Genomic DNA, 26,452 nt, shown 5'->3' on the forward strand with positions numbered 1-26,452 from the left:
TTCTGTGAAAACTGATATCCAATATTTAATAATATCCAATATATTAAAATATTTGTTATTTTAAACAAATTCAAAATAACTGATCAGTTATCAGATTTTTGATTAAATAATAATATTTAAATCAAATCAAAATATCTCATTATTTATTTAATATTTAAATAACTAAAATTGTGGAATCAAGAGACCAAGTCTATCTCTTATGCGTGTAGCACAGTGCCTGTGCACTGTGCCACACGTGTACCACATGCATGTGCAGGCATGTGATTTTTCCCAATTTTTATTATTATTTAAATACCAAAAATCCCAAAAATAAATTAATTCAAAATTAATTATATTTTTGTTAAATCATGTTTGATACATAGAAAAATATTGTACTTATCACATAAGTCATTTTTGCCCAATTTTTTGTATTTGCCTTTGACTGTGATTGTTTGAGCCATTTTGAGGACCATGGACCTATAACATTAAGCTCTAATAAATTGAAACTAAATAATTAAACTCTTTAATTATAATAGTTAATTTATTAATTCTGATATTACTCCACTATAAATTCAGAATTGCACTCTTTATGTTATAGATATACTTTTATAGAAATCTTTTTCTTAAGTCATCCATTGATATAACCATCTTACAATAGTTCAACCCTCTAATTAATTAGTTCATAAATTAGAATGGGAGAATTACCATTTAACCTTTCTAATTTACTTCTTATTCCTTAAGTACCATTAATTCACTAGTGAATAATTAATCTATAATCTAATTATAGATTTGAGCTCAAAATCATTCAGTTCCAGAATTAACCCTTAAGGGAACTAATATACGATCCGTTAGGAAAGATTAGATTCCGTATTGTTGATACATGTTCCCAGCCATCCATGATATTAAATCTTCAAAACAAAAGTCATTAGCCTCATTCTTTGAAGAGACCTTAACGAATGAATCAAAAGATTTAATAAACATGAACAGGAGTTCATGAACACTCAGGATTTAGGTTGATCTATAAATGATCATCAGTTATGATATGAATTACAAGTCTTTATTGTTAAATGGTTTTTGGATAAAGACTTTAATTCACATCGGTCCATGTCATATATAATCATATTATATAAAGCACCTTTACCGAGATGTCTTACCACATCAATAATCCGAATCTAGATTATTTGTATCATTATGATACTCAGTAAACCGTACTTACAACTCCAATTAAAGAATTCCATAACTTTAATTTGTTGTTGTTGACTATTTTTATTCATTCATGTGATCTTAATTCTCTCGTACTAATACAAGATCACATCCTCAATAATGAATATGGAATTTTTCTGATATTTACAAAATTATTCAAACAATAATTTAACAATCTAAATATGACAATAATAATAAACTAATGTATTTATTTATTCACAGAAAAAACAAATGTCTTTTCATGCTTCTAGGACACACTCCTAACATGTTCTTCAACTAGTGGGATGTCCCACACATTTCTGTGATGCAGTACTTGGACGACTTTTCCAGTGAGATTTATTTTTAAGGTCATCAATGTAATAAAATTGGTTAGCCTAAGTTGCTAAGATAAACTTCACTGATTTAAGAAATCGACAAAACTTTTGGCAATCTTTAATGGTGAAAGTGAACTTGGCCACATGCTTTTGTATCCGACCATTCAACTTCTTCAGTTGTAACTCTAGTCTCATCTTCATCTTCTGCAAGTCTACTGTGACACTAACTGTATCTTTGGTCTTATTCTCCAGCCCAAATATTGTGCCTACTAAACTGTCGCACAAATTTTTCTCAACATGCATAACTTCTAGATTGTGTCGCAACATTATGTTGGCCCAATATGGGAGCTAAAAAAATGTACTTTTTTTCGCCAACCTACTTTCTCTTTTGTACATTTTCTTTTTTGGCCACCATATCTTACATGCTTACCAGGAAGAGAATCAGGTATAATACTCATTTGTGTGAACATATCTTTCATGGTTAATGGCTTTGGTGGTAGTCTTTTTTTAACAACACCATATGTCTTCTTGTCCCTTCTAATAGCATGTTTGATTGGTAAAAAATGTCTATGGCCATAAAAAGCAACCTTCTTTTGTAAATGAATGGATGGTGTTGCCATATTGCATGTAGAGCAAGGATGATAACCTTGGCCAGTCCATCCAGAAAGGCTACTCCTTGCTGGGTAATCGTTTATAGTCCACATCAAAGTTGCTCGAAGAGTGAAGAAACTACCATCGGTTGCATCGTTTATTTGGGGCTAGAAATGCATCATGTAACAACTCTAGCATTCCATCAAATATTTTGTTGGGAATTTTTCCCAACACTTGGAAATGCATCAACTTCACTAGGAAATTTAATGATGTGTAATTTTGCACCCAGGAAATAATGGAGCCTCGATCTCAGCAAATAAATCGTTACAATGTTGCCCACCCCTGTAGTCTGTTGTAGGTATCTCTTGATCGCGCTCATTATCTTCATATTCGTCATTGTCATTTCGCATAACATCATTGAGAACATCCATCATCTCATCTTCATCAATTTGATCTATCACTTTCCTCATTGGTATTATTTCATCCTCTCCATGCCAATGCCAATTGGTATATTTCCGTAGAAAACCATTTACAAAGAGATGATTTTCTAATACATCAATTGTCTGAAATTCAACGTTGATACACCTCCTACACGGACATTCACCAATCCCCTTGAGTTAATGCACTGCCTAGCTCTCTGAAGAAAATCCATCACACCAGCTTCCTACTTATCAGATAATCGATCTGTCAAATTAATCCAGCTCTTATCGATCGACATTGTATGAGTGTAGCACTGTACAGGATACTTATCATCAAACTTACAATCAATTTGTGTGTGTGTCCTAATCTACATTTTCACTCAATTTCTATAAGGTTAAAAAACCTATCCAATTCAGGTTTACAATATACATATAATGTGATTTACAGTCATAATATTGTTACATATTAGTAAAATTTTCAGTAGCACCTCTCCATAGTTCTCATAAGTGCGCAAACTAAAATTAAGTCTGCCCACTTATGAGAACAAAAGAGACGCATACCGAAACCTCTACAGATGAAACAATAAATAAGTAACAAATCCACTATAGGTATATAGTAATCCCAAATTGTCCGAACTGGACAATTCAGTGAGAGGCAAATTTAAGAGTCATTAATGACTCACCCTCTCCGAACAGGTCTAAGGATATTAATGAAAATAGAAATAATTAAAAAATTATCACTATGTGTGATAATAACACACTATCATATCTTTGGTAATAATTTCTTATTACCAAAGACAAACAAATAGATAAATATTTTCTCTTATAATATCTTATGTTATTTTCAATCAATTATAATGTTTTATGATGTCTAATTGTAATATGTTTAATAATTATCTTTATTTGTTTATATTTAATTATTTAAATTTATTAAAAATTAATCTTTGGTTAAATATTAAATTTAGTAATTTAAACATTATTTTAATTAGAATAAAAATTATTTTAAAAGTATTAGGCTTACTTTTTTTTCTTCTAAATTAAATTACTTTATTATTTTCAATTAATTATATAATAAATTTTAATTAGTTTTATATTTAATATTTAACATGAAAATGTTTACTAATATTTATAAAATTTATTTTCATTAATTAATTTTTTTAATTATTTGTTAACTAACTAATGAAATCAATTAAATGTTTGCTTTATTGAAAAATTATTTTATTAAACATTTTAGTTGACATCATAAATTTATATAAAAAAAATCGTCTGCATAACGACTATATTTTCATCTATCCCAAAATAAAAAATATGCAAACAACACCCAGAAAATACCCAAACAAAACAACAGAACATTGCAAACACATTTTTATAACTAAAAGTCAAATTACATACAAAAAATATATTATTGAAGCTTATTAATTCTAATTGCAAAAATATACTATTCAAGTATAAGACTAACTAAAAATAATTAATTTAAATGTAATCTAAAATACAATATATAAGTTCTATAATCTACTAAATTTAATTGTGCACGTAATTTTTACCAAACAAACAAAGGATCCATTTTAATACCAAAAAAATACTAATTAATCATGTAATTTAGTAACCATCTAAAACATTTCTAATTTTCTAATCCCTAATCTCATTTTCACTAATAAATTTTTTTAAAAATTTAATTACAAAAAATCTAAAAAAAATAAAATTAACACCTAATCTAATAACATATTTTTATTTTTAACTAACATTTATTTATATATATATATATAAACACAATCATAATCTCTATACAGAAAACGAAGTATACATAAATATATACATACAAAACCAAAATCCAAATCCAAATCTCTACACAGTAAGTAAGTAAGTAAATAAATATATATATATATATGCAAAATAAATAAAAATTGGAAAAAAATCATACAAATCTGAAAAATAGGAAACAACTTACCCTTGAACTTTGAAATAGCAGATAAAGTTTAAATTGGAATGTGAAAATTGCACCTAAAAAACCTTCAAACAAAAAAACAAAAAAAAAGGGTTAGAAAGTTATACAAAAATATAAATAAATATATATATATCTTAGAGAAATAGAAATTATTACCTTCAGAAATGGAGAAGAAAACTGAGTTTGGTGAGAGATTTAGCACTTGAAAGAGGGATTTTAGTGTGTGAGAGAGAGAGAGAGCTGGAGTTTAGTGAGAGAGAGAGGAAGCAGAGGAGAGAGAGAGGGGTTGTCGATAGAATGAGGGAAAAGGGAAGAAGAAGGAGTCTGTTCGCAGGGTTTATGTCTAGACCCTATACCGAGAACACGTTCGATATAGTGTTCTCGGTACAAACACTTTTTTTTTGTAGTGTTTTTCTTCATCAAATTCACCAAAAGACACTGTGATATATACATTAGAAACTAAAAATAATTGATGCATGTATACTACTGTCTATACTATGATTTTTTCTATTCTTATTTTATTTTTATTATTAATTTATTTTTAAATATTATTGTATTTTAGATATATATAGTCATGTAAATATATATATCTATACGTTGTGTTTAGATGTCATATATGTAGAGATTATTGATATAAATATTTATATATACTATAAAACTATAATTCATTCTATTATATATATATTTTTTTAAAATAGTGAATCAGTTTTTATTAAAATTATAGACAATGTTTACAAATTAAAACTAAGCAAGCGTTCATTCATTGCATGTTGCTTCAACCTAGTATATATATATAAAACTAACTACTTACAAAAATATGGAACTAGTAATCGAAGAAATTACATCTAAAACTATATATAAATATAAATAATATATGAATATTTAAATGCTGATGATTGCTGATATGACGCCGAGTTAATTAGCTTATTGAGTCAAAAGCCAAACCATTCTTTCAGCCAAAAGCTAGTCAAAGTGAATGGCAAACGATTTTATTTGTCGACCGGGCCCTATCAAGAATAAAAGATGTATACATACACGTATAATTAATGAATTGCTTGTGACACTTTAATAAAATTTAATAAAATCACATTGATGTTTGGCATTTTTCTTAAATACATGTTTAGGAAATCACTACGATATTTTTAAGTATGCAATTCTCTGTTCACCAATTATATATAAAAGTATTTATACATATCGTTATAGTAGTTTGAGTTGTGATAGTGATTCTACATGTATGTGTACAGTGATTATTTGTACCGTTGTCAATTAATTATTATATTATTATTATTTTGAAACTGATAATTTCTCAATCTCTTTGACATAGACAATATGTACATATGATAAAACTCTGATCGTAGAACTTACTTGATTAGTAATATAATATCAATGTTTTGTAGATAATGTAATATAATTATATCAACTATTACAAAAGTATATATACGTACATTCGTTCTTTGTTCCAATCTGAAGTATTATTACTCATTAGAAAAAGATGATCAGAAACAAAATGTTCTCGATTGAGTGGAAATTAATGCAGTCAAAGTACATTAATTGATGATAACTAAGCAAATTAAATAATGAAAGTAACGAGAAGTTACAAAATCAAATTACCAGTTTGATGAGATAACAACAATTTCCAAATTAAAACAAACGAGATGATTAATTATAGCTTAAAAACAAAACATTGAAACCTTAAAATGTTACTTGAGATTAACAAACGAAAGTGAAACTCGCTTGAACACAATGATGGTCTAGCTAGCTAGGGTTGACGTACGTACGTAGGATCACTGGATAGGAGGGCAAATGAAACCAGGAGGAGGAGTCTTTCCACATGTGATTAGTGCTTGAAGAGCAAGAGGAATGAATATGTTTAAGTTAAGAAGCTTAATCCTTATGGCAGTGCAAAGGCAAATGGCCGCTTCAAGCTCAAGAAGTCCTCCAAGTACAGGACAACAAGTATTCTCAACTGGGTCTCCCAAACCAATATGAACCAACCCACCAAGCACGTCCACACAAAGCCCTAACTTTAGGGCATCGATTGGACATGTTTGTGGTGCAGGCGGAGAAGGACCCTGGCCGGGAGCACTTCCTCCACCGCCGCCTCCTCCTCCGCTACCGGGTGATGATGGAGGAGTGTATGGTGGGTTGGGAGTTAAAGGAGGTGGGATTGTCACTGGAGGGTTAATAACAGGAGGGTTTACGATAGGTGGGGATATTATAACCGGCGGAGGGATCACTGGTGATGGTTTCGTATGAGGTGGTGCTCTGGGATGACCACCGCCGCCTCCTCCACCGCTCCCTCCTTTCCCTCCTTTCCCGCCTTCACCGCCTTTACCGCCTCCTCCGCCGCTCCCTCCTTTCCCTCCTTTCCCGCCTTCACCACCTTTACCTCCTCCTCCACCTCCCCCACCTCCTCCTCCACCTCTACCACCACCACCACCTCCACCTCCTCCTCCACCATGGTGTGGTGGATTTTTATGACCCGGTGGGTGTTTGGGCTGGCCTGGGCGGTGGTAAGGTGGTTCAGGAGGATGTGGCTGCTTACAGGGAACACAAGCTTGGATGGGTGGTAGTGATATTACCATGAAGATCAAGAAGATGAAAAATACGGCGGGTAGCTTAACGAAACCCATGATTTTTAGGGTTTAATATTTAGTACTGCTGCTCCTTTGATCGATTGAGGAGATCGATCTAGTGTTGGTGACTAGGGTTTTGGATGGGTTTATATATAAATATATATATATATATATATAGGTGGCTATGGAGCCAGCATGCAAGGTTAAAATAGCAGCAACCCGTGACTAGCTAGTTACTGAGTTGAGAAGAGAGCAGTATGCATGTACATGTAGTTCCATTGCGAAATTAAATGGAGATTTTGGATTGTTGTTGGTCATTTGCATACTTGATGAATATATATATGCGATCCGTGACTGCTTCAGTAACAAAATCTCTTTGGAATATATCCAATTTCACATATTTCCGTGCAAACAAATAACCCTTCAATATTTGATATCCGTGAGTGCTTCAGTTTCACATATTTCCATGCCAAAAATGCTACAGTCATATTATACATACAACTTGATATACAGACAGAATTCATCATCAAATATAGTACAATTAATAAATATATATATTTATATAAAAAGATATTAATTTGTGTGGTCAGTCCAAAAATTAATAGCATCATGATCATAAGGTTTATATATAAATTGAACAAGTGGATGCAACGTACGTACACAATTAATCAAGATATATATGATCGATCAATATATATATTGAGATTATCTAATTAGCAGAACACGTACGTGCGAAGAGAACGTGCCCCATTATTATTGTTATTATTTCTCAGTTTATATTTATTATTATTTACTTAATTTTCTTCATATATTCTCTCTCTCTCTCTCTCTCTCTCTCTCTCTCTGCATCTCTCTCTTCACTATAGAGGAAAAAAGACTATCCATTTCACGAAGCAAACATGTGAACTCCTTTTTATTTATTTTTTTAAAAATAATAATTTTCAAGCGTGGCAGCTAGCTGGATGTGATAGTGAACTCGATGGATCTTGATCTTTTTACTTTTTATCCGATTTTTATCTTCAACGTTTTATTCAGTTTCACTTAAACACTATACAACAATATAGTTATTCTTATATTACCTAGAATTCATCTTGGGTATTTCTTCCTTTCCCATTAAAATTCAATTTAATATTAGGCAAGCTGTTATATTTAAATATATATATAAAAATCGATTACCCCAAATAATAATTAAATTATCGATTAGTAAACAAAGTCTATCTACAAGAGTAGTTGTCACTTCTTTACGAAAAGGATGTCGAGTGACAACTCATATATTCTATTAACATTTATATATGGACAGGGAGAAGTGGAGAGTGTTACTTTCCAAAGACCATCTTATTGTTTAGGCATACCCCATAAACTTGGTTATTTTTTCGATATTACTATGATTGCTTTTTCTTCTCTCTGGCTTTTAGTTAGGTAATATTATTTGCTAGCCATATCATGTAGACCAATAAGGCATACCATGTACTTGTTGCTTCAACATCATCTACATCAATGTTTTGGACATTAATTGTCTCGTGATAGATAACTTTAGTGGATGTTTGGTTGGATGGAATAATAATTCCATCTGTGGGATCCACTACAATATTTGGTTTGTAAATCAATCAAATAATAGAATAATAACTACCTTAATAATTTCATTATTTATTGGATAGAAACCTCATTCCATTCATAAATTAAGTAAATTAAAATTTAAAATAAACTTACCATCTCATCCATCTACTTTTCTTATTTAAAATAAATAATTTTAGTCAATAAAATTGGAATTTTTTGTTATATAGCACTAATTCTATTCTATTCTTATATCTAACTAAAAGTGTTAAAATTGATTTCAATATTGATTCCAAGTGTAGGAGAAACTACATAAGATTATTCCAATTATTATATATTCTTATTTCATTTTATTGCTATTCCCACACTACCAAACTATTGACAACATTTTATTTATTATTTCAGTTCCACCACCACAACAAATGCCACTTTGATTTATTTATCATAATATACACGTATGATTTTTTTTTATATATATAGGAGCTTATACGGTAGGTACTTGAAATAGTTCTTACTGGTTGGAATTTTTTCTATTTTTGGTACACCATTAACTTTTAATCTCATTTTTTTACGGTATATATTATAGTTATAGAAGACTTTCTACAATTTTTTTAAAAATTCTAAATAATTTAGAATGCTAAAAATAAAATTCAAAAAACTTTTTCACGTGTGCATAAAATTCAAAATAGACATGCATGTGTATAATAAATTATTTTAATCATAATTTTGGCACCCTAAATTATTTAGAATTATTTATTGAAAATTTGTGAAAAATCCCTTATAACTACAATAATACTGTCATATAAAAAATCTGGGGTACAACTTCTATGTGTCGAAAAAAAATCTTACAAATAATTAGTTCTTACGTTAATAGTCCATCCATACATATATATATATATATACTAGTTAAAAGGTACATGCCTAAGGCACATATCTGTTGATTTAAAAATAATTAGTAATATAATATATTTATTAAATTATATGAGAAAGTATTATTCATATTATGGGTTTATATATTCAAAAAACATCACCCTATATTAACATTACATAATAATACTATTATTTGCTTTGTTTCCAAATATATCCCTTTCATTTTTTTAGCCTCCATCTCTCTTCTATCTATCTTCTCCCCCTCTCTCTCTCTCTCTCTTACCATTTGATTGTTTGGAGAGTCATCACCAATTTTTTTGAAACAAACGTCCACAACTTTGACATTCTCCTCCGTTTTCTTTTTTCTCTCTTCCTTCTTCACTCTTAAAGTATCCATAGAGACTAAAAAAATACTCATGATAGTTTTTGATGATTTCAAACATAAATTTACTAAAAGTTTAATTAAGACACTAATATATGCATTTCGAACAGATCTGGGCATGATTTTTGTTTTTAATTTTTTCACAACTTTTTAGATCTAAAACGTAAAAATTTGTAGAAAACACGATATACCTCGATGCCCAGCTCGATGGGCCCTTAAAAACCATACGCCTTGACACACCTCGATGTCACCTCGACACACATTGACACACCTCGATGGAACTCGATGCAATTAATAAAAAGTGCATAACTTTTCACTCGAGTGTTCGTTTGAGGTGATTTTTTTAAATTTTGGTATTTTTTGGGATCTACACGTCACCTTTGGGAAGTTCAAAGCTTAAAAACATACCAAACTTTGAAAATATAGGAGTATTGTTTTAAACTTAACGGTGTTTCAAGCTCTCCACTTCCCAAATAAAGTTTAATGTGGCAACATATTTGATTTTTTGTGTGAATTAAGGTTTGATTAAATAATATCTCGATTGTATGAGAGATGTATTATCATATTTCGAACTAATATTAATATATTTGATTTTTGTTCTTTTTAAATTAATGTTGGTATATGTACATATAAACACATTAGATGTTATTTGTTGTTTATATGAATAATGTTTGTCGTATTTTGTCAATATATAATTATAATCTATTTTTTTTTTTTTTAAGAAAAAGATAGTTGAGTAAGAACTACAGTCACTGTGGGTGTATCAAAAGAAATTTGTATCTATTAATAAACAATAACTAATTAGTTTTATTTCTCTTATTTTCTAATAACTTAACAGGCAAGGAAAAATATAATACATAAAAAGTGAATAAAAATGCAAAATATCTTAAAATTATTCACTTATTCGTTTACAACTCTCTCTCTTTCTGAACAAAATGCAAAAAAAAAAAAAAAAACTAATGTTTTCTTTGCACAAAAACACAATCGAGAAACTACTTAAGAATAGAGAATCTTTGTAAGTTAAGGAATATTCTATTATATATTTAGTCATCACCGCATACTGATTATAGTCATAATGTACAGTACTGATTTTCATTTATGTATTAAATGACAATATATATATATATATATGACATTACACTAAGTCTTTTGTCATAATAACTCGTAATTTATTAATGTGTATATTTATGCTTGAGGAAAAATACGAAGTTAGCTAGCTAGCAATGAACATTTAGGACTGCGTATGCTAATTGGTCCCTGACCCATAGGTTCCACAAGAGCTGCCATTTGTAGCTCATGAGCATGGTTAAAATTTTACGAAATAGTTGTTTTGGGAAGGGAGATATAAGTTTTATTTAATTGTAGATAAGTCGGTTATTTTAGCTTTCAACAAGATATTAATATATAACTTCTAGCTTTAGATTTTGATTTTGGAACTAAAATTACATTTTTAAATATAAAAATTTTAATATGTTTTAAAATTATAATTATCTGATTATAATTTTTTGTATTTTATGGTTATGCATGTTGCCACTATATATAGTTAAATAATATAGTTATTATAGTTAGCTAACTTTTTTTCAAAACTATTTTATGTGTATACATTGTTTACTCTTTTAATAATAATAATAATAATGGATTTTAAAAAGCTTGTGACTCGGTTTGTTCTCTTCCATGGTGAAGAAGAAGAAATCGATTCGTAAGCCTGAGATTCATGTAGGAGAATAAGATAATCTGTTGATTCACGATGAGCAGGCTCCGATTGGTTTAGTTCCCGAGGGTTTGGCAACTGATGGCCCTGCGGCTGATGTTCTGAATACTATGGATGAGATTAGATCTGAGGGTCTGAATCTCATTACTGAAGAGGATCGACTGAATGCAACTAATGGAACCCAGGAAATCGACACTGGGGGAGGTGGAATGGCTACTCCGGGTTCGACTGCTGCTTCCTGGGCAGATAAGGTGGATGAAGGGGATTTTCAGACTTCGACTCATCGTCAATGGCAGCAGTTCACGGCAAGTAAGCTCTCCTTTTCTGACCAGAAACTTGAATTTACTGAACCATTGCTTAGAGATGGATGGAAGTATGCTAAGGTTGATGTTGAAGAGGTCAAAGTTCAATTTGCGAATTGGAGTTCGACAGTAATTTGTATGGTTCTTGGTGCTAATCCTCCAATGGATGTTTTTGAATGATTTATCAAAAGAGTTTGGGGTCATCTAGGGATTGCTCAAATTGCTAGAATGACAATGGGGCTGACCATGGTCAAATTTAATAATGATGCTACGAGAGATCATGTGTTGGAGAATGGTATACTTCAATTTGATAGGAAACTTGTTATTATCCGGCCATGGACTACTGATCTCAGCGCAGTTTGGCTAATTCGTTCAGTTCCACTGTGGATTCGATTACATGACTTAGGGCTTCAGTATTGGGGAAGTAAATGTCTTAGTGCACTTGTGAGCACGATTGGTAAACCGATTATGGTTGAAAAGTTTACTAGGGAGCGTTCAAGAGTTCAATTTGCTAGAGTTCTTGTGGAAATGGAAATAACCGATAATCCTCCTAGAAATACTCAGTTTCTTAATGAGCATGGCCAGATTATGGAACAGGGGGTGGAATATGAGTGGTTGCCTATTAAGTGCAAGGTTTGCTCTGGGTTTGGTCATTTTATGGTGGATTTTCGTAAGGAGCTGAAAACCCACTGGGTTAAAAAGGATATTGTGGCTAAAACAGAGGCAAAGGAAAGGAGAGATAAGGATTCAGATGAACCTAAAGGTGAGATGCCTGAGGTTTTTCCTAGTGCTACTGGTACAGAGGGTGTTCAGGTGAAGAACTCTGAGGGAATACAGCTTCCAGCCTCGGCTAATGTTGATAAAGCTAATGGTGCAAATGAAAGTAAACAATGGCACACACCAAAGCGTGTGGCTACTCAATCTAAACAAGGACTAGTGGCAGGTATTAGTTCTCTTCCTTCTGGGCAAGGGCAAAAGCAGTTGAATAAATTTGAGGTGCTTCAAGAGCAGATGAAGGGTGGAAAAGAAGGTTACACTGTCTCTACTTCTTCCTATGGATAGTTGTAATATTTTGAGTTGGAACTTGAGAGGGCTGAATAGTTCCAATAAACATGCTTCAGTCTTAGATTTATGTAGCAAGAATAAAATTGGAGTTTGTGATTTTTTAGAAACTAAAATGAGGGGGAACAAAATTATGGAGTTCATGGAGCATAAACTTCCTAACTGGGAGTTTTACTCTAGTCCGGTTACTGAGGGTAGACTTCTGATAGTTTGGAGGAAGGTTTTTGTGAGGGTTACCATTCTAGAAGAATCTACTCAGTATGTTCATTGTTTGGTCAAAATGGCTAGTCAAAGGCAAGCTTTTTATGTCACATTTGTCTATGGTTTCAATACGATAGAGGGAAGGAGGAGTTTATGGCAAGGGTTACACAGGATATCACTCTCTAATAAAGCTTGGATTATTTTAGAGGATTTCAATGCCCCTTTCTCAGGTATGGACAGATCTGGTGGGAAACCGGTTTCAGGTTTGGAATTGGCTGATTCTCTCCAATGGCTTGCTGATACTCATGTTGAGTCTCTTAAGAGTATTGGTTCCTATTTCACTTGGACAAATAACCAAGAAGGTCCAGCTAGAATCTATTCAAAAATTGACCATGTGTTCATGAATGAGGATTGGCTTGATACCTTTCCTCATTCTACAGCTGTGTTTAGATGGGAAGTAGTTTCAGATCATTGCTCGTGTGTTGTTACTATCTTGCCTATGGAGAAGGTGGATATCAAGCTGTTTAGATTTTACAATTTTTGGACAGACCATCCTGGTTTCAAAGAAGTGGTTATGAGTAGTTGGAGGGTCCCTATTAAGGCGACTGGTTTAAGGGCTATATACTTAAAGACAATGAAGCTGAAGCATAGATTAAAAAAATTTAATAGAGATAACATTGGTGACATAGGTTTGAACTATCACTTAGCTAAGGAGGCTTATCAGGAAGCTCAATTTCAAGCTCAATCTCATCCTCGAGACTATAGCTTGCAAGAGGTAGTGAAAGTAGCTGCTGAAGCTTTCACTGTTCAGGAGCATATGTATTATAGTTCCTAGCCCAAAGAAGTAAAATTACTTGCCTTAGGAAGGGAGATATGAACACATCTTTTTTCCATGCTTGTTTGAAAAAACGTAGAGCTGAAAATGGTATTGCAACCTATATTAGTGAGCAAGGTAGATTGATAGATAATTTTCATGATGTAGTGTCTCACTTTGTAGAATATTTTAGAAGTTATTTGGGTAGTCTGAGTTCGGCTACAGGCAGGATTGATTTACAATGTATTGAGATGGGTACCAAGCTCTCTATAGATAAAAAACTGCTGCTTTTAAAACCCTTTTCTCGTAAGGAAATCCGAGCTGCTTTATTTGGTATTCCCATCACTAAGTCCCCGGGACCCGATAGCTTTGGTTATGGTTTTTTCAAGATCTTATGGTAGGAAATTGGGGATGAAGTTTGTTCAGCGATTGGTTAGTGTTTTGACACATGGTATTTTCCTTCTTAGCTTCATGAAACTACTCTATCATTGGTCCCTAAAGTCACTAATCCATCTCGGGCAATAGACTACAGACCTATAGCTTGTTGTTCTACATTATACAAGTGTATAGACAAACTGTTATGTTCTCGTATAGCTTTAGTCCTTCATGATCTCATTCAGCTGAACCAAGGAGCCTTTATTAGGGGTCATTCAATTGCTCATAACATCATGATATTTCAAGATCTTATCAAGAACTATGGGAGGACCTCTACTTCGCCTAGATGTGCTATTAAGATAGATTTAAGCAAAGCTTATGATACAGTCGATTGGCAGTTTCTTGAGGATCTTTTAAGGGCCCTTTGTTTTCCTATGAAATTTATAGGTTGGATTATGGCCTGCTTGAAAAATACTTCTTACTCTTTGCTTATGAATGGTAGAGTTCAAGGAAGTTTTAAGGGTAAGAAGGGGCTGCGTCAGGGTGATCCTATGTCTCCCCTTCTGTTTGTGCTTATCATGGAGTATTTGACTAGGAGCCTTCAACTAGCAGCTCAGAATTCTAAATTTAGATTTCACCCCATGTGTAAGAGCCTTAAGCTTCTCAATGCTGATGATTTGATTTTATTTTGTAAAGGAACTCGTTCTGCTGTTAGCATTTTCAAAGAGGTTCTAGTGAAGTTTAGTGCTGCAACTGGTCTCTCTATAAATGCTAATAAGTCTCATATTTTCTTTGGAGGAGTCATTGCCACTGAGAGAAGGATTATTGCCCAAGAGATTCAATTACCTGAAGGATCCTTTCCTCTTAAGTATCTTGGGATGCCTATGCGGCCAACTAAGTGGAGACATGAAGATTGTGATATAATTCTTAAAAAAATCTGATTGAAGCTTCTGTCTTGGACTAGCAAGCATCTGTCATTTGCAGGCCAAATGCTTCTCATTCACTCTGTTCTGTTTGGGCTTCATAATTACTGGATGAGTATCTTTGTGTTACCTCAGAGTATTGTTAAGGAAGTTGAGAAACTTTGCCGTGGTTTTCTGTGGGGTATTTCTGGGAACAGGAGCAAGCTTCATATTGCTTCATGGCAGCAGGTTTGTCTCCCTAAAGTTTATGGGGGTCTCGGTTTCAGGGATGGGGCCAATAGGAATAGAGCCATCTTAGCTAAATATATTTGGACCATTTCTAAAAAACCTGATATTCTGTGGGTCAAATGGATCAATGCTATCTATCTAAAAGGCTTCAATTTCTGGAATTACACTTTGAAACCAGATAACAGTTGGTATTGGAGGAAGTTATGCCATTTAAGGGGAAAATTCAGTCAGACAGAGTTCCTTGATGCTGGGGTTCCAAGGAGATTTAAGCCTTCGAAACTGTACAACAGCACTCTAAATCAGCAGCTGATGGGCTATCATCAAGCAGTTTGGTGTAAGCTTACTCTTCCTAAGCATCGATTTCTTCTTTGGTAGGTGGTTAATGCTCACCTTCTCACTAGAGACAACTTGATTCGGTTTAACTTACAGGTGAATAGCCTGTTATGTCCGGTCTGTGGTGGTCATAATGAGAGTCACACTCATCTCTTTTTTGAATGCTGCCTTTCTAAGATGATTCTTAATCTCATCTTTACCTGGATAGGGTTTAAAGCTTGGCCTGGTGATTTCAATTGCTAGGTTGTGTTGGCTTGCTAGTGGTCGACATGGAGCTACTTCTTCTATATTGAACTTGGTTGTGGCTGTTGTTATCTACAACATTTGGAGGAACAGAAATAGATGTATATTTTATGGTTATTCTTTGACAGTTGATAGCATAGCTAAGGATGTTATAAACATAGTTAAGTACCGATTATACATTGTTAATAATAGGAAGATTTCTCTCCAAGATCAGCTTTTTATTAGGAAACTCCAATGTAATTAAATTATTTGTTCAGTTGTTCCTTTTCAGTTGTCTGTACAGTTTGACTGTTAGTTTCTTGGGTGAATTGGTCGTTCATTTGTATTGACTGATTTCTTCAATGAAGTTCATTTTCTTCTTGATCAAAAATAATAATAATAATAATAATAATAATAATAATAATAATAATATATACAATTTATACATTTAACATATAATCATACCAGCTAATTAGACACATTCATATTTTACACAATCAAAATACACACAGTAATGTACGCTACAAAAATTAGTTTTTGTACCGAGGAAACTTTTCAGAACCACACCAACACTTCGCGGATTTTTTTTCATTTGAGTTGATATAATGATAACTTAGGGGGTTTTACCGAGAACAAATGTTCCCGATAGAAATCCTTAATGTATATTAGTCGTCTTCCCCAACAAAGTTCATTTTGTCTGAAACCCAAAAAGCCCTCAAACCCTCATTCTCTCCGCCCCCAAATCGGTGTACCATCAATTTTCGCACCCAAATAATGATTTTTTGAGAAATTTTCCCCTCCAAAGAAGATTTATTCATCAAGAGGCTCTAATCAAGGTATAAATTTCTATATATTTTATTTTTAACTCTCTCTAAATGATTTTTTTTCTCTTTCTCTACTCCGGTGTTGTATTTTTTCCTCAGATTTTGAAGCTATATATTGTTGAATCTTACTCAACTCTCACATATGTACGAATCTAGGTTTTTAATTTTATAATTTTGTATTTTTTTTAAAATTGTTTTGGGTCTTTTTTTTTTTTTTTTTTTAAAAAAATGGCATAAAATTTATGCTTTACAGACTGTGAAGCTCCCTCAAACTCAGCTCTCTCTCTCTCTCTCTCTATATATATATATATATATATATATCTCTATTTGTAATTTTTTTAATATTTTCGGATTTGTTTTTTTTTGTTGGTGAAAATGGAAAAAAAAAACATTTTATTTATAATAGGAAAGATTTATAATTAGAAATAAAAATGAGGTAAAATTTTAGTTATATATATGTAATTTTTAGAATATATTGTTGTGTAGTATTTTAGTGAAATATATACATATATATGATTAGGATTTAGTTATTGTAATTTTTTGGATAAATAATTAATCTATTAGCAATTAGTTTGTGTTAGATTAAGTAGTAATGAATGTGAGTAATAAAATAGGTTAGATGTTTAAGATGTTAAAAAGTAAGATTGTACATGGTATGTTGGATGATATGTTTTAACATATTAGATGATGTAAAATTGTGTTTGGATTGTTCTGGTTATTTCTGGATATTTTTTGTGTCTTATTTGCAAGTTTTAAATTTTGGGATAGATAAAAATATAGTCGTTACGATGTCGAATTTATAAAATTAGGATATTTGAAAATAATTTTTTTAAAAAAAACAGTCATTCAACTTATGATAAATACAATATTAAATTCATTAAATTATTATGTAAAATAATTAGATTTGAGAATCATGATTAAATAAAATTAACTTTCATAATTAATAATATTAACACTAATTATAAAGTGATACGTTAAAAAAATAAATAATTATAATTAATAATTAGGCCTAAACTAATAAAATTATTTATAATCTTAATTTAATAAGTTTAATAACCACTTTCAAAAAATAAAATTGAATAAAAAGTCAATTGAATAATTTAATATGTTTAATAATCACCTTTTAAAAATATAAGTTATCCTAAACTATTAAATTAAAAAAATTAAACTAAAAAAAAAAATAATTACTAAATTTAAGAAGTTGAATAATCACCTTATAAAGAGTAATTGAAATTATATTTAAACTTACACATATTATAGTAAGACTTTATAAAACAACATAATTGACTAAAAAAAGCATAAGACATTATAATACAATGTTTTATTTTATTTGATTTTCTTTAGTGATAATTCAGTATTCCCAAGGATGGGATGGTGTGTTATTATCTCATAGTGAAATTTTATTTATTTATTTATTTAGATTTTCACTAAAATCCTTAAACCCGTTCGGAGAGGGTCAGTAAGGACTCTTAAATTTGCCTCTCTCTGCATTGTCCAGTTCTGATAGTTTGAGAGTACTGTATACCTATAATGTGATCTGTTACTCATTTATTATTTCATTTGTAGAGATTTTGGTATGCATTTCTTTTGTTCGTAATTGGGCAGACCAAACTTTAGTTTGCACACTTATCTACCGAAATTTTTACAAATATGAAACAATATTATGAGTGTTGATCACACTAAATGTATATAGTAAACCTGAATAGGATAGATTCTTTACCGTTATAGAAATGGAGTGAAAATGTTGATTAGGACACACACACACAAATTGGTTGTAAGTTTGATGGATAAGTGTTTCGTGTAGTGCTACACACATAGAATGTTGATCGACAAGATTTGGATTAATTTGACAGAACGATTATCTAATGAGTATGAAGCTGATGTGATGAATTTTCTTGAGAGAGCTAGGCAGTGCATCGATTAAGGGGAATTAGTGAAATGCCCTTGTAGGAGGTGTGTGAACGTAGAATTTCAGACGATTAATGTATTAGAAAATCACCTCTTTGTAAATGGTTTTCTACGAAGATATACCAATTGGTATTGATATGGAGACGATGAAATAATATCAATGAGGAAAGGGGTAGTTTAAATTAATGAAGATGAAATGATGGATGCTCTCAATGATATTATGCAAAATGAGAATGATGAATAGTAAGAGAATGAGTGTAATCAAGAGATACCTACAACAAACTACAGGGGTGGGCAACATTATAATGATTTGTTTGCTGAGATCGAGGTGCCATTATTCCCTGGGTATCAGAATTACACATCATTGAAATTCCTAGTGAAGTTGATGCATTTCAAAGTGTTGGGGAAAATTCCTAAAAAAATATTTAATTGAATTCTAGAGTTCTTACATGATGCTTTTCCAACCCCAAATAAGCTTCCAAAATCGAATTATGCAGCGAAAAAGGTTGTTACGTAAATTTGATTGGGATATGAGTCAATCCATGCCTGAAAGCATGATTGCGCACTATTTTGGAAAGAACATACTGGAAAATGTAAATGTCCTATTTGTGGGGAGGATCGGTGGGTGACAAGATCACCAAGGGCAAGAAAGTGCCTCATAAAATGATGCAATATTTTTCTCTAACCCCTAGGTTAATGCAAAAATATGCATCGAGGCACATTGCTCAACATATGAGATGACATCACGAGCAATGTATAAAAGAAGATTGTGTATTGCATCATCCTGCTGATGGGAAAGCTTGGAAGGACTTTGACTGAAATAATCCAACTTTTGCAATGGAGACGAGGAATGTGCGCCTTGGATTGGCTACAGATGGATTCAATCTCTTTGGTAATACGAGTCTTTCTCATAGTATGTGATCAATTGTGTTGACGACGTATAACTTTCCACCATGGTTGTACATGAGACAAACTAATTTCATGTTGACTTTATTAATTCTTGGACCTCAATCGCCAGACATTACTACAAAAACACCCTTTTATGACACTTTTTTTAGGACACGCACCTAGATGTGAGTCCTAAAAACAGCTCCTGGACTTTTTATGACTTGCAAAAGAATTTCTTTTAGGGCTCGTGGAGCTAGTCCTAAAAACTATGTGTGTCCTAAAAGTTTGATTTCTTTTTCACAAACACCTCCTGGGCATTTTAGGACTCGCAACTCCTGGACATTTTAGGACTTGCGTTGCGAGTCCTAAAAACTATGTGTGTCCTAAAAGTTTGAATTTTTTTTAACAAACACCTCCTGGACTTTTTAGGACGCTCATTGCGAGTCCTTAAAGAATTTTTTAGGACACGTGGTGCAAGCCCTAAAAACTTATGTGTGTCCTAAAAGTTTGAATTTTAAAAAATCACAAATTCTCTCCAATCCCTCAAATCACTCAATATTATAAAAGAAACACAAAATAACTCAAATCACTCTCTCTCTCTCTCCTCGGTTTTCTCGCTTTCTTTCTCCCAAAGCTCCCTCTCTCTTTAGCTCGTCTTTGCCGTGGTCAAACGGCCGCCTTGCCGTCGCCACCAAATGCCACGCGCCGCCCCAGGAGATGCACCATCCCCCGAAACCTCTAACCCCCAAAGCTCAGCCCCTCACGCGCCGCCTAAGACCCTCAAAGTGCTCGTCGAAGTTTATGAGATTTTGGGTTTTCCCAAACTTTCCGACCACTTTCTAGCCACCTCGATTTTCCACAAGATGAACCAGCACCACCACCATATTCCTTGCATCTCTAGCTTCAAAAGCCACTAAAAAATTAGACCTAATGGCCACTGTGGAGTGGTGGTGTAACGACCCGGATTTTCAAGACTCGTAATGCGGAAATATAAATGTTTTCATTTAACAAAATGTCTCAAAAACCCATAGAATTTTTTTTTTTAAAAAGTCGTATGGCCATACTTAACATTTAGATACAAACATGTTTTATAAAGATTAGAGTGAGCCTAGTTTAGGAAAATTACACGACATTTCCAAAAATAAAAAGGCTTCCCAAAAGGTCGGTCCACATGTACATTTGCAAGGAAGACTCCAGCGCTCACTGCTCTGCCTTGCCCTTGCTCTTACCTAACAACATGAAACAACTAGGTAAGCGAAAACGCTTAGTAAGATCAACTTTCAAACAAAGCATGTAGAGAATTAGGGTTCCGGACCCATCCGGACCCTACACAATCAATTTCAAGAACGCTAAAGCGTCCTGGCAAACTTATGGTCATGCCTGATAACCAATGATAAATTAATTCATAACTAGATAAAAATCCTGCACTCAGAAAAATCCTAGAACAAGCAGATATATTATATCGCAACTAATTCTTATCAACAATTATATCCCTGCACTCAGAAAATCCCAGAGCAAGCAGATATATTATATCACAACACAATTCGAGACCAACGCTCGACAATTTCCAACAATTCATGCGTAACGCGCCCTCCGACATAATTGCTAATCTGTAAAAGAGAACTGAGTCCCCACACTAAGATCTAGCCAATAAATATTCTCATCAAGGGTAACTATCGTGTTACCTAGGGCATCGCTACTTATTCAAGAGTGTAATCCAATTTACACGGTTTTACGGAGACTTCTATGTTAATTAGTGGTGCTGGTGAGCAGTTGCCCCTAGGGTGTTCAGCCTCACTCAATCTTGGCAACCCCTAGTATCTCTAGGCACTCTCACTGAATGGCCAATATTCACGGCTGCTATCCGGGAATAACTTATCAGAGCACTTGCTCGGATTCTAACCGTCCAATGATTAAGTAAGCATGAGGGCCCCTAGGTCCCATTTATCTTGGCGCCCCTAGGTTTAACCAACTTATCCTCATCTCATGGCCACTCGTCGCGGTAATGAGCCGGACATAAATAAAATCAAGCAGTGTGACGGGGATCAACCGTCTAGGATATGACGGACATCTACCGTTCATATTTTCTAAATCAGCACTCACTAGACTAACGTCTCTAAGCAACTTTCTATGACAGTCTATATATGTGCATGTATCCCTATACTAACATACAAGACAATAATCATTTCATGTTGCAGCCATACAATATAAGTTGACTTACTTGGAGTCCTTAGCGCTCAGCAGGTTTTCACCCTCCAACGTTCAGTCCAGTTACGCTTAGCCAATACTGTAGTTATCCATACAGTATACTCGGATTAATTATGGCACTCATAATTCATTATTATTATTTTGGGCAATTTGGTCATTTTAATAAAAGTCATTTGTAAGGATTTATAATCCTTATTTGGTTTTAAACCTATTAAGGAAAGTCATACAAAATATTCAAGACTAAACCCTAAGTCTCGGGGAGACCTATCCTAAGGTCTCGATACCTAGGCTCGGGTATCATAATGGTATTTTCCCACAATCCGCAAAAAATCTTATTCTTTCAAGGTATCGCTATTAACCCGCACTTTCGACTAGTCGGTTAAAATATGTAAGATTTTAGCCAGTATTATATCCAGAAAATACAAATAAATTCCTTAATTATTTTTAAAGAAAATAAACTCTTTAAATTTTCCTTTTATTTTTCTTAAGGTTTTAATATCTAAAAACCGTTTTAAGAAAATTGCCTAATTTGTCTTAATTAGGAAAACCGTTAAAAATTTCCCATCTTGACTAATTAATTTTCCAAAATCAATTAATCAATTTTACTTGCTAGAAAAATAATTCATTTAATTATTTTCTCAAAATATAGGGTTTTAAGCCCTCTTTTAATTTATTAACTATTAATAAATTAAATATCTTATTTTTAGAAAGAATAAAAACTCTTTAATAAAAATAATTCATTTAAACTCAAAGGGGTAATTTTAATGAAAATATGATTTCAAGACTTACCATTTTATATCTTGAAATAAACAAAATTTTACTTTTTACCTTATGTTCCAAAATCTCATTTTTACACTAAGTGTGAAAAAGCATATTTTTCACATTTTTAACTACATACTTCGTTAGTTCATAACTTGAAATTTACTTACCCAATTGTTACCAAAATTTTCCAATTCCATTTTTGTTATGCCATTTAGGTCTTTGTAAAATCTTAGGTCAAAATGAGCATTTTTGATTGGTGAAATCATTTTCCAACAATGAGGTAAAAATGACCTTATTTTCAAGTCCTTATTTTTTTCCAAACTTTAACAGTTAATAACTTTCAAACCTTTTAATATTTTCTTACCAAATTTTACAGTGGAATAATACGTTATGCCAGAAATATGTCCACAAAATTTTAGAAAAAACTGGGTTCATTTTTCCTATACAGTGGCTGTCCAAACTTGGTTCCGAAAATAAGAATACGAAAAAACAGTTTTTTACCTAAACTTTGAAATATCATAACTTACTCATTTCTAAACATTTTTTAGTGTTTCAAAAGCTCAATTTTATGTACTCAATCTCAACAACATCAAAGTACAATTTAATTTTACAAAAACAATATACAGTGGCTTGACCCCTTGGAAGTCACAGCTCAAAACATGTTTTGTTTTAGGGTATCCTACAAAACCCTTGGGGGTTTTGGTTCCCATTTTAAAAAATCAATACACATGCATCATAAAAATTATTAAAAAAATACCATAACCTTATTACATCACCAACAAGAAACTTTAAGCATTAAATATACAAAATAATGCTTGAAACTAAAAACCCTACAACAAAAATCATCAAAAGTAAACTTTTTACCTCTTTGGTGTTCTTGCTTAAGGTTTGGACCTTCCTATTAGCTTTGGCTCCTCCAAAACCTTTCAAAAACCCTAACCAACTTCCCCCAACAACATAGTTAATTAGCTATTTTAAACTCTATGCTTAAAACTTTACAAAAGCCTAGATTAGTGAAGCTTTACCTTAGGGAAAATACTTCCTAGACCAAGACTTAGCCTCCAAGTATTCCTTGGTGTTCTTGAGGTTGAATATTGAGAGAAAACTTGAGAGGGTCTTCAAAAATCAGATGAGAGTGTGGGGGTCAGTTTTGGGGGTTAGAATAGTTTCTACTATCTAATTTATCTCAAAAACACTCAAGTGTTTTACTCCCACTTGCCCACTTGACTTGACTTACTTAAAATGAGATTTTATCTTTATTAAGTTGGGTTCACACCACTCTAAAATAGCACATGGCCGGCCACCCTTTGCCATATATGTGATCATTAATTTTTTTTTATTTTTTATAAAGGTTAATAAATGTTTCATAAGAAGAAAAGTCCAAATTGGCTTTTGACACATTTTTCACTCTTATTAAGTTTTAATCACCAAACTTAACATTAATTAATTAATTTAAATGTCTCTCACATTTAATTTAATTGATCACATAATAAAATTTAACCTAAGGTCCATTCATGGAATAAAATTCCCCATTTCGGCAAAATTAGGCATTTAACACAAAATGCCTTAAAATTTCCATTTTCTTTTAGGTTTATTATTTTTGACCAAACTTTAACTTTTATGAATGTATTTTATGCCCAAAATATAATTGCCATGATTTTTCATTTTATTTTCCGAGATTTTTACCCGATCAGGGTTTTTGTGTCGGTCCAGGACCGAAAGTCTTATCTTGACTTTTAAAATCACAAAATTCGTATTTTGGCTAGAAACAACTCATGGAATACGTCCAAACAAAATATAATATTATTTAAAATAATATTTGTTATACCCAGATTTCGAGCCATAGAAAATATGACCTCGAAAGCTGAGTTCGCAACAAATGGTCTCGTGAGGATTAGAGTGATCTAGGATTGTAAGTCGAGCCTGCAAAGTATGATGTATGATCTCGAGTGCGGTGATCTCGAAATGACCTCGATCTCGAAAGGTAGCTCCGAGAACACCTTCATCTTCAGGAACTTCGGAGCATGGTTCTTGAGCTCGATATCCCATCTCGAAATAAACGTTAGCTCGGGAGATGTCAGTGGCTCGCACAATGACATGAGACCAGAAATGCTGGAGCCTTGAAGATACGCTATAACCACCTTGAGTATCTACAAGTGTAATAACTATGAGATGTAGTCCTCATTAATTGATGTAAATCCCCAAGAATTGTGGGATATTATTTAATACAGTTATACGCCCCCTGATCTTTGGGGGACGTTTCCTTAAATATCTGATTATTGGCATTTAAAGCCATTTATTTTTATTCACAAAAGAGTAACTACCCAAAATATGTGGGATAGTATTCTGCACCCTTCTCTATAAATAGAGAAGGCATGCACCATTGTAAAGGTCCAAAATTCTGATCCTTGAGAGAAAACTCTGGAGAATTCTTGCTAAAGAATTGTTCAGAGATAATCTTGAGGTTAATAACAGTGACCCGTGGACTAGGCAGATTTAACTGCTGAACCACGTAAAAAACCGTGTGTTTGATTCGTTTGTTTCTTTTGGCCATTGTCTTTAATTGTTTACGTGCTCTATTCTTTTATCTGTTGAAGAAAAACGGTGTCAACAGTTTGGTGCTTTCATTGAGAGCCTTAAGCATTCATCCCTGAGAGATTCATGGCTGCAAACAATCAGAACACTCCTGAAGAAAATTACCCAAGGCGTCCTGGAAAACAGCCAATGGAGAACCCGAACGCTGATGAAAGGAGTGGGTCCTCCGATTCCCGGGGGCCACCTTCACAACCAAGGGATGAGGACATGTACTATAACCCTGAACGTTATGTCCCTATTGTAGAATTGGAGAATCGGCAGCTGAAACAGTTGTTGGCAGAAGCCAACAAACGTAACGAGGAGTTGACTAGGATAGCCGCAGAGGCGCAGGTGGCTCAGCCCCCGCCTTCGCGCGAAGACCAAGTCCCTCCTCCAAGGGACGTGCACGTTCCTCCCCGGAGGCCCCGTGGACGTCCACGAAAAAATGCTGCCACAAGGAGGCCGGCACAACCTCCAGCACCAGCAGAGCCATCCGCCCCTTCTAGGCCTCAGAGGAGTACCCGGGCTCGGGTCCCGCCTAATACACCTGCGGAAGCACCTGCAGGAACTGAGAATAACCGAGCTCCTACCGAGGCTCGGACTTAGGTTCCTGGTAGTGCACCGAACGCAATTGGCCCATCTCGGGCAAATTCTGGGCCCTCTAGGCCGAAGCAAGGACGACAACCACCGTCACCTATACGGTTCCCTCCGTCTCCCATAAGATATCCTTCACCTCCCCGTAGAAACGCTCAACCTGTTCAAAATCAGGGTCAAGGGCGTACGGGGGATAGGCAAGGACAGAGGGAGACTTTCCAGGAGCGGAGAGGCGCGCAATCTGAGAGAAGTCAGACGTCCCGGTCTCGCACTGCGGAGACAAGGCGACATAGAAAGGATTCACCACGAAATGACCGATCAGTAAGTTTCACCAGTGACGAGTCCGGAGAAACCAGGTCCGTCAGTAAACGCGACCGAGGTCGTAAAAATACTGGAAGCCGCAAGACCCATCCCGACCTGCGGAATCATCTGAATCAGAGCAGGGGGAAGGGAGATCAGACGAATCCAGACCTAAGGAATCACCTAAATGGGCATAGAGATCCCTCACGGAGACGCGAGCCTGGGATCATAATCAATGACCGGCAATTCCAGACACCGCCTAAGGACCCAGTCCAAGAAAGGATTGATCAGCTCGAAAAAGCCTTTAGGCTTTTGAAGAATGAACGAGGGAACGGTCGATATGAGGACTCTGATGAGGAGCTCGAGCCGTTTGCTCCCAATATTTCTAAC

The 26,452-nt window shown here is 33.6% G+C and overlaps 2 protein-coding genes across 2 annotated transcripts; one reads left to right on the forward strand and one right to left on the reverse strand.

Moving 5' to 3' along the window:
* Positions 1-5,961: 5,961 nt before the first annotated feature.
* On the reverse strand, positions 5,962-7,318 carry LOC133778222 (36.4 kDa proline-rich protein-like). The gene has a single exon (XM_062218093.1). It carries the CDS (start codon positions 7,082-7,084, stop codon positions 6,236-6,238), a length of 849 nt encoding a protein of 282 aa, XP_062074077.1. The 5' UTR covers positions 7,085-7,318; the 3' UTR covers positions 5,962-6,235.
* Positions 7,319-13,023: 5,705 nt separating this feature from the next.
* On the forward strand, positions 13,024-15,824 carry LOC133779975 (uncharacterized). The gene is made up of 4 exons (XM_062219866.1): positions 13,024-13,928; positions 14,024-14,102; positions 14,391-15,166; positions 15,263-15,824. The coding sequence occupies exons 1-4, from the start codon at positions 13,024-13,026 to the stop codon at positions 15,822-15,824; spliced, it is 2,322 nt and encodes a 773-aa protein (XP_062075850.1).
* The last annotated feature ends 10,628 nt before the right edge of the window (positions 15,825-26,452 follow it).

The sequence above is a fragment of the Humulus lupulus genome, chromosome 5 (assembly GCF_963169125.1).
Source record: "Humulus lupulus chromosome 5, drHumLupu1.1, whole genome shotgun sequence".
Lineage (NCBI taxonomy): Eukaryota > Viridiplantae > Streptophyta > Magnoliopsida > Rosales > Cannabaceae > Humulus > Humulus lupulus.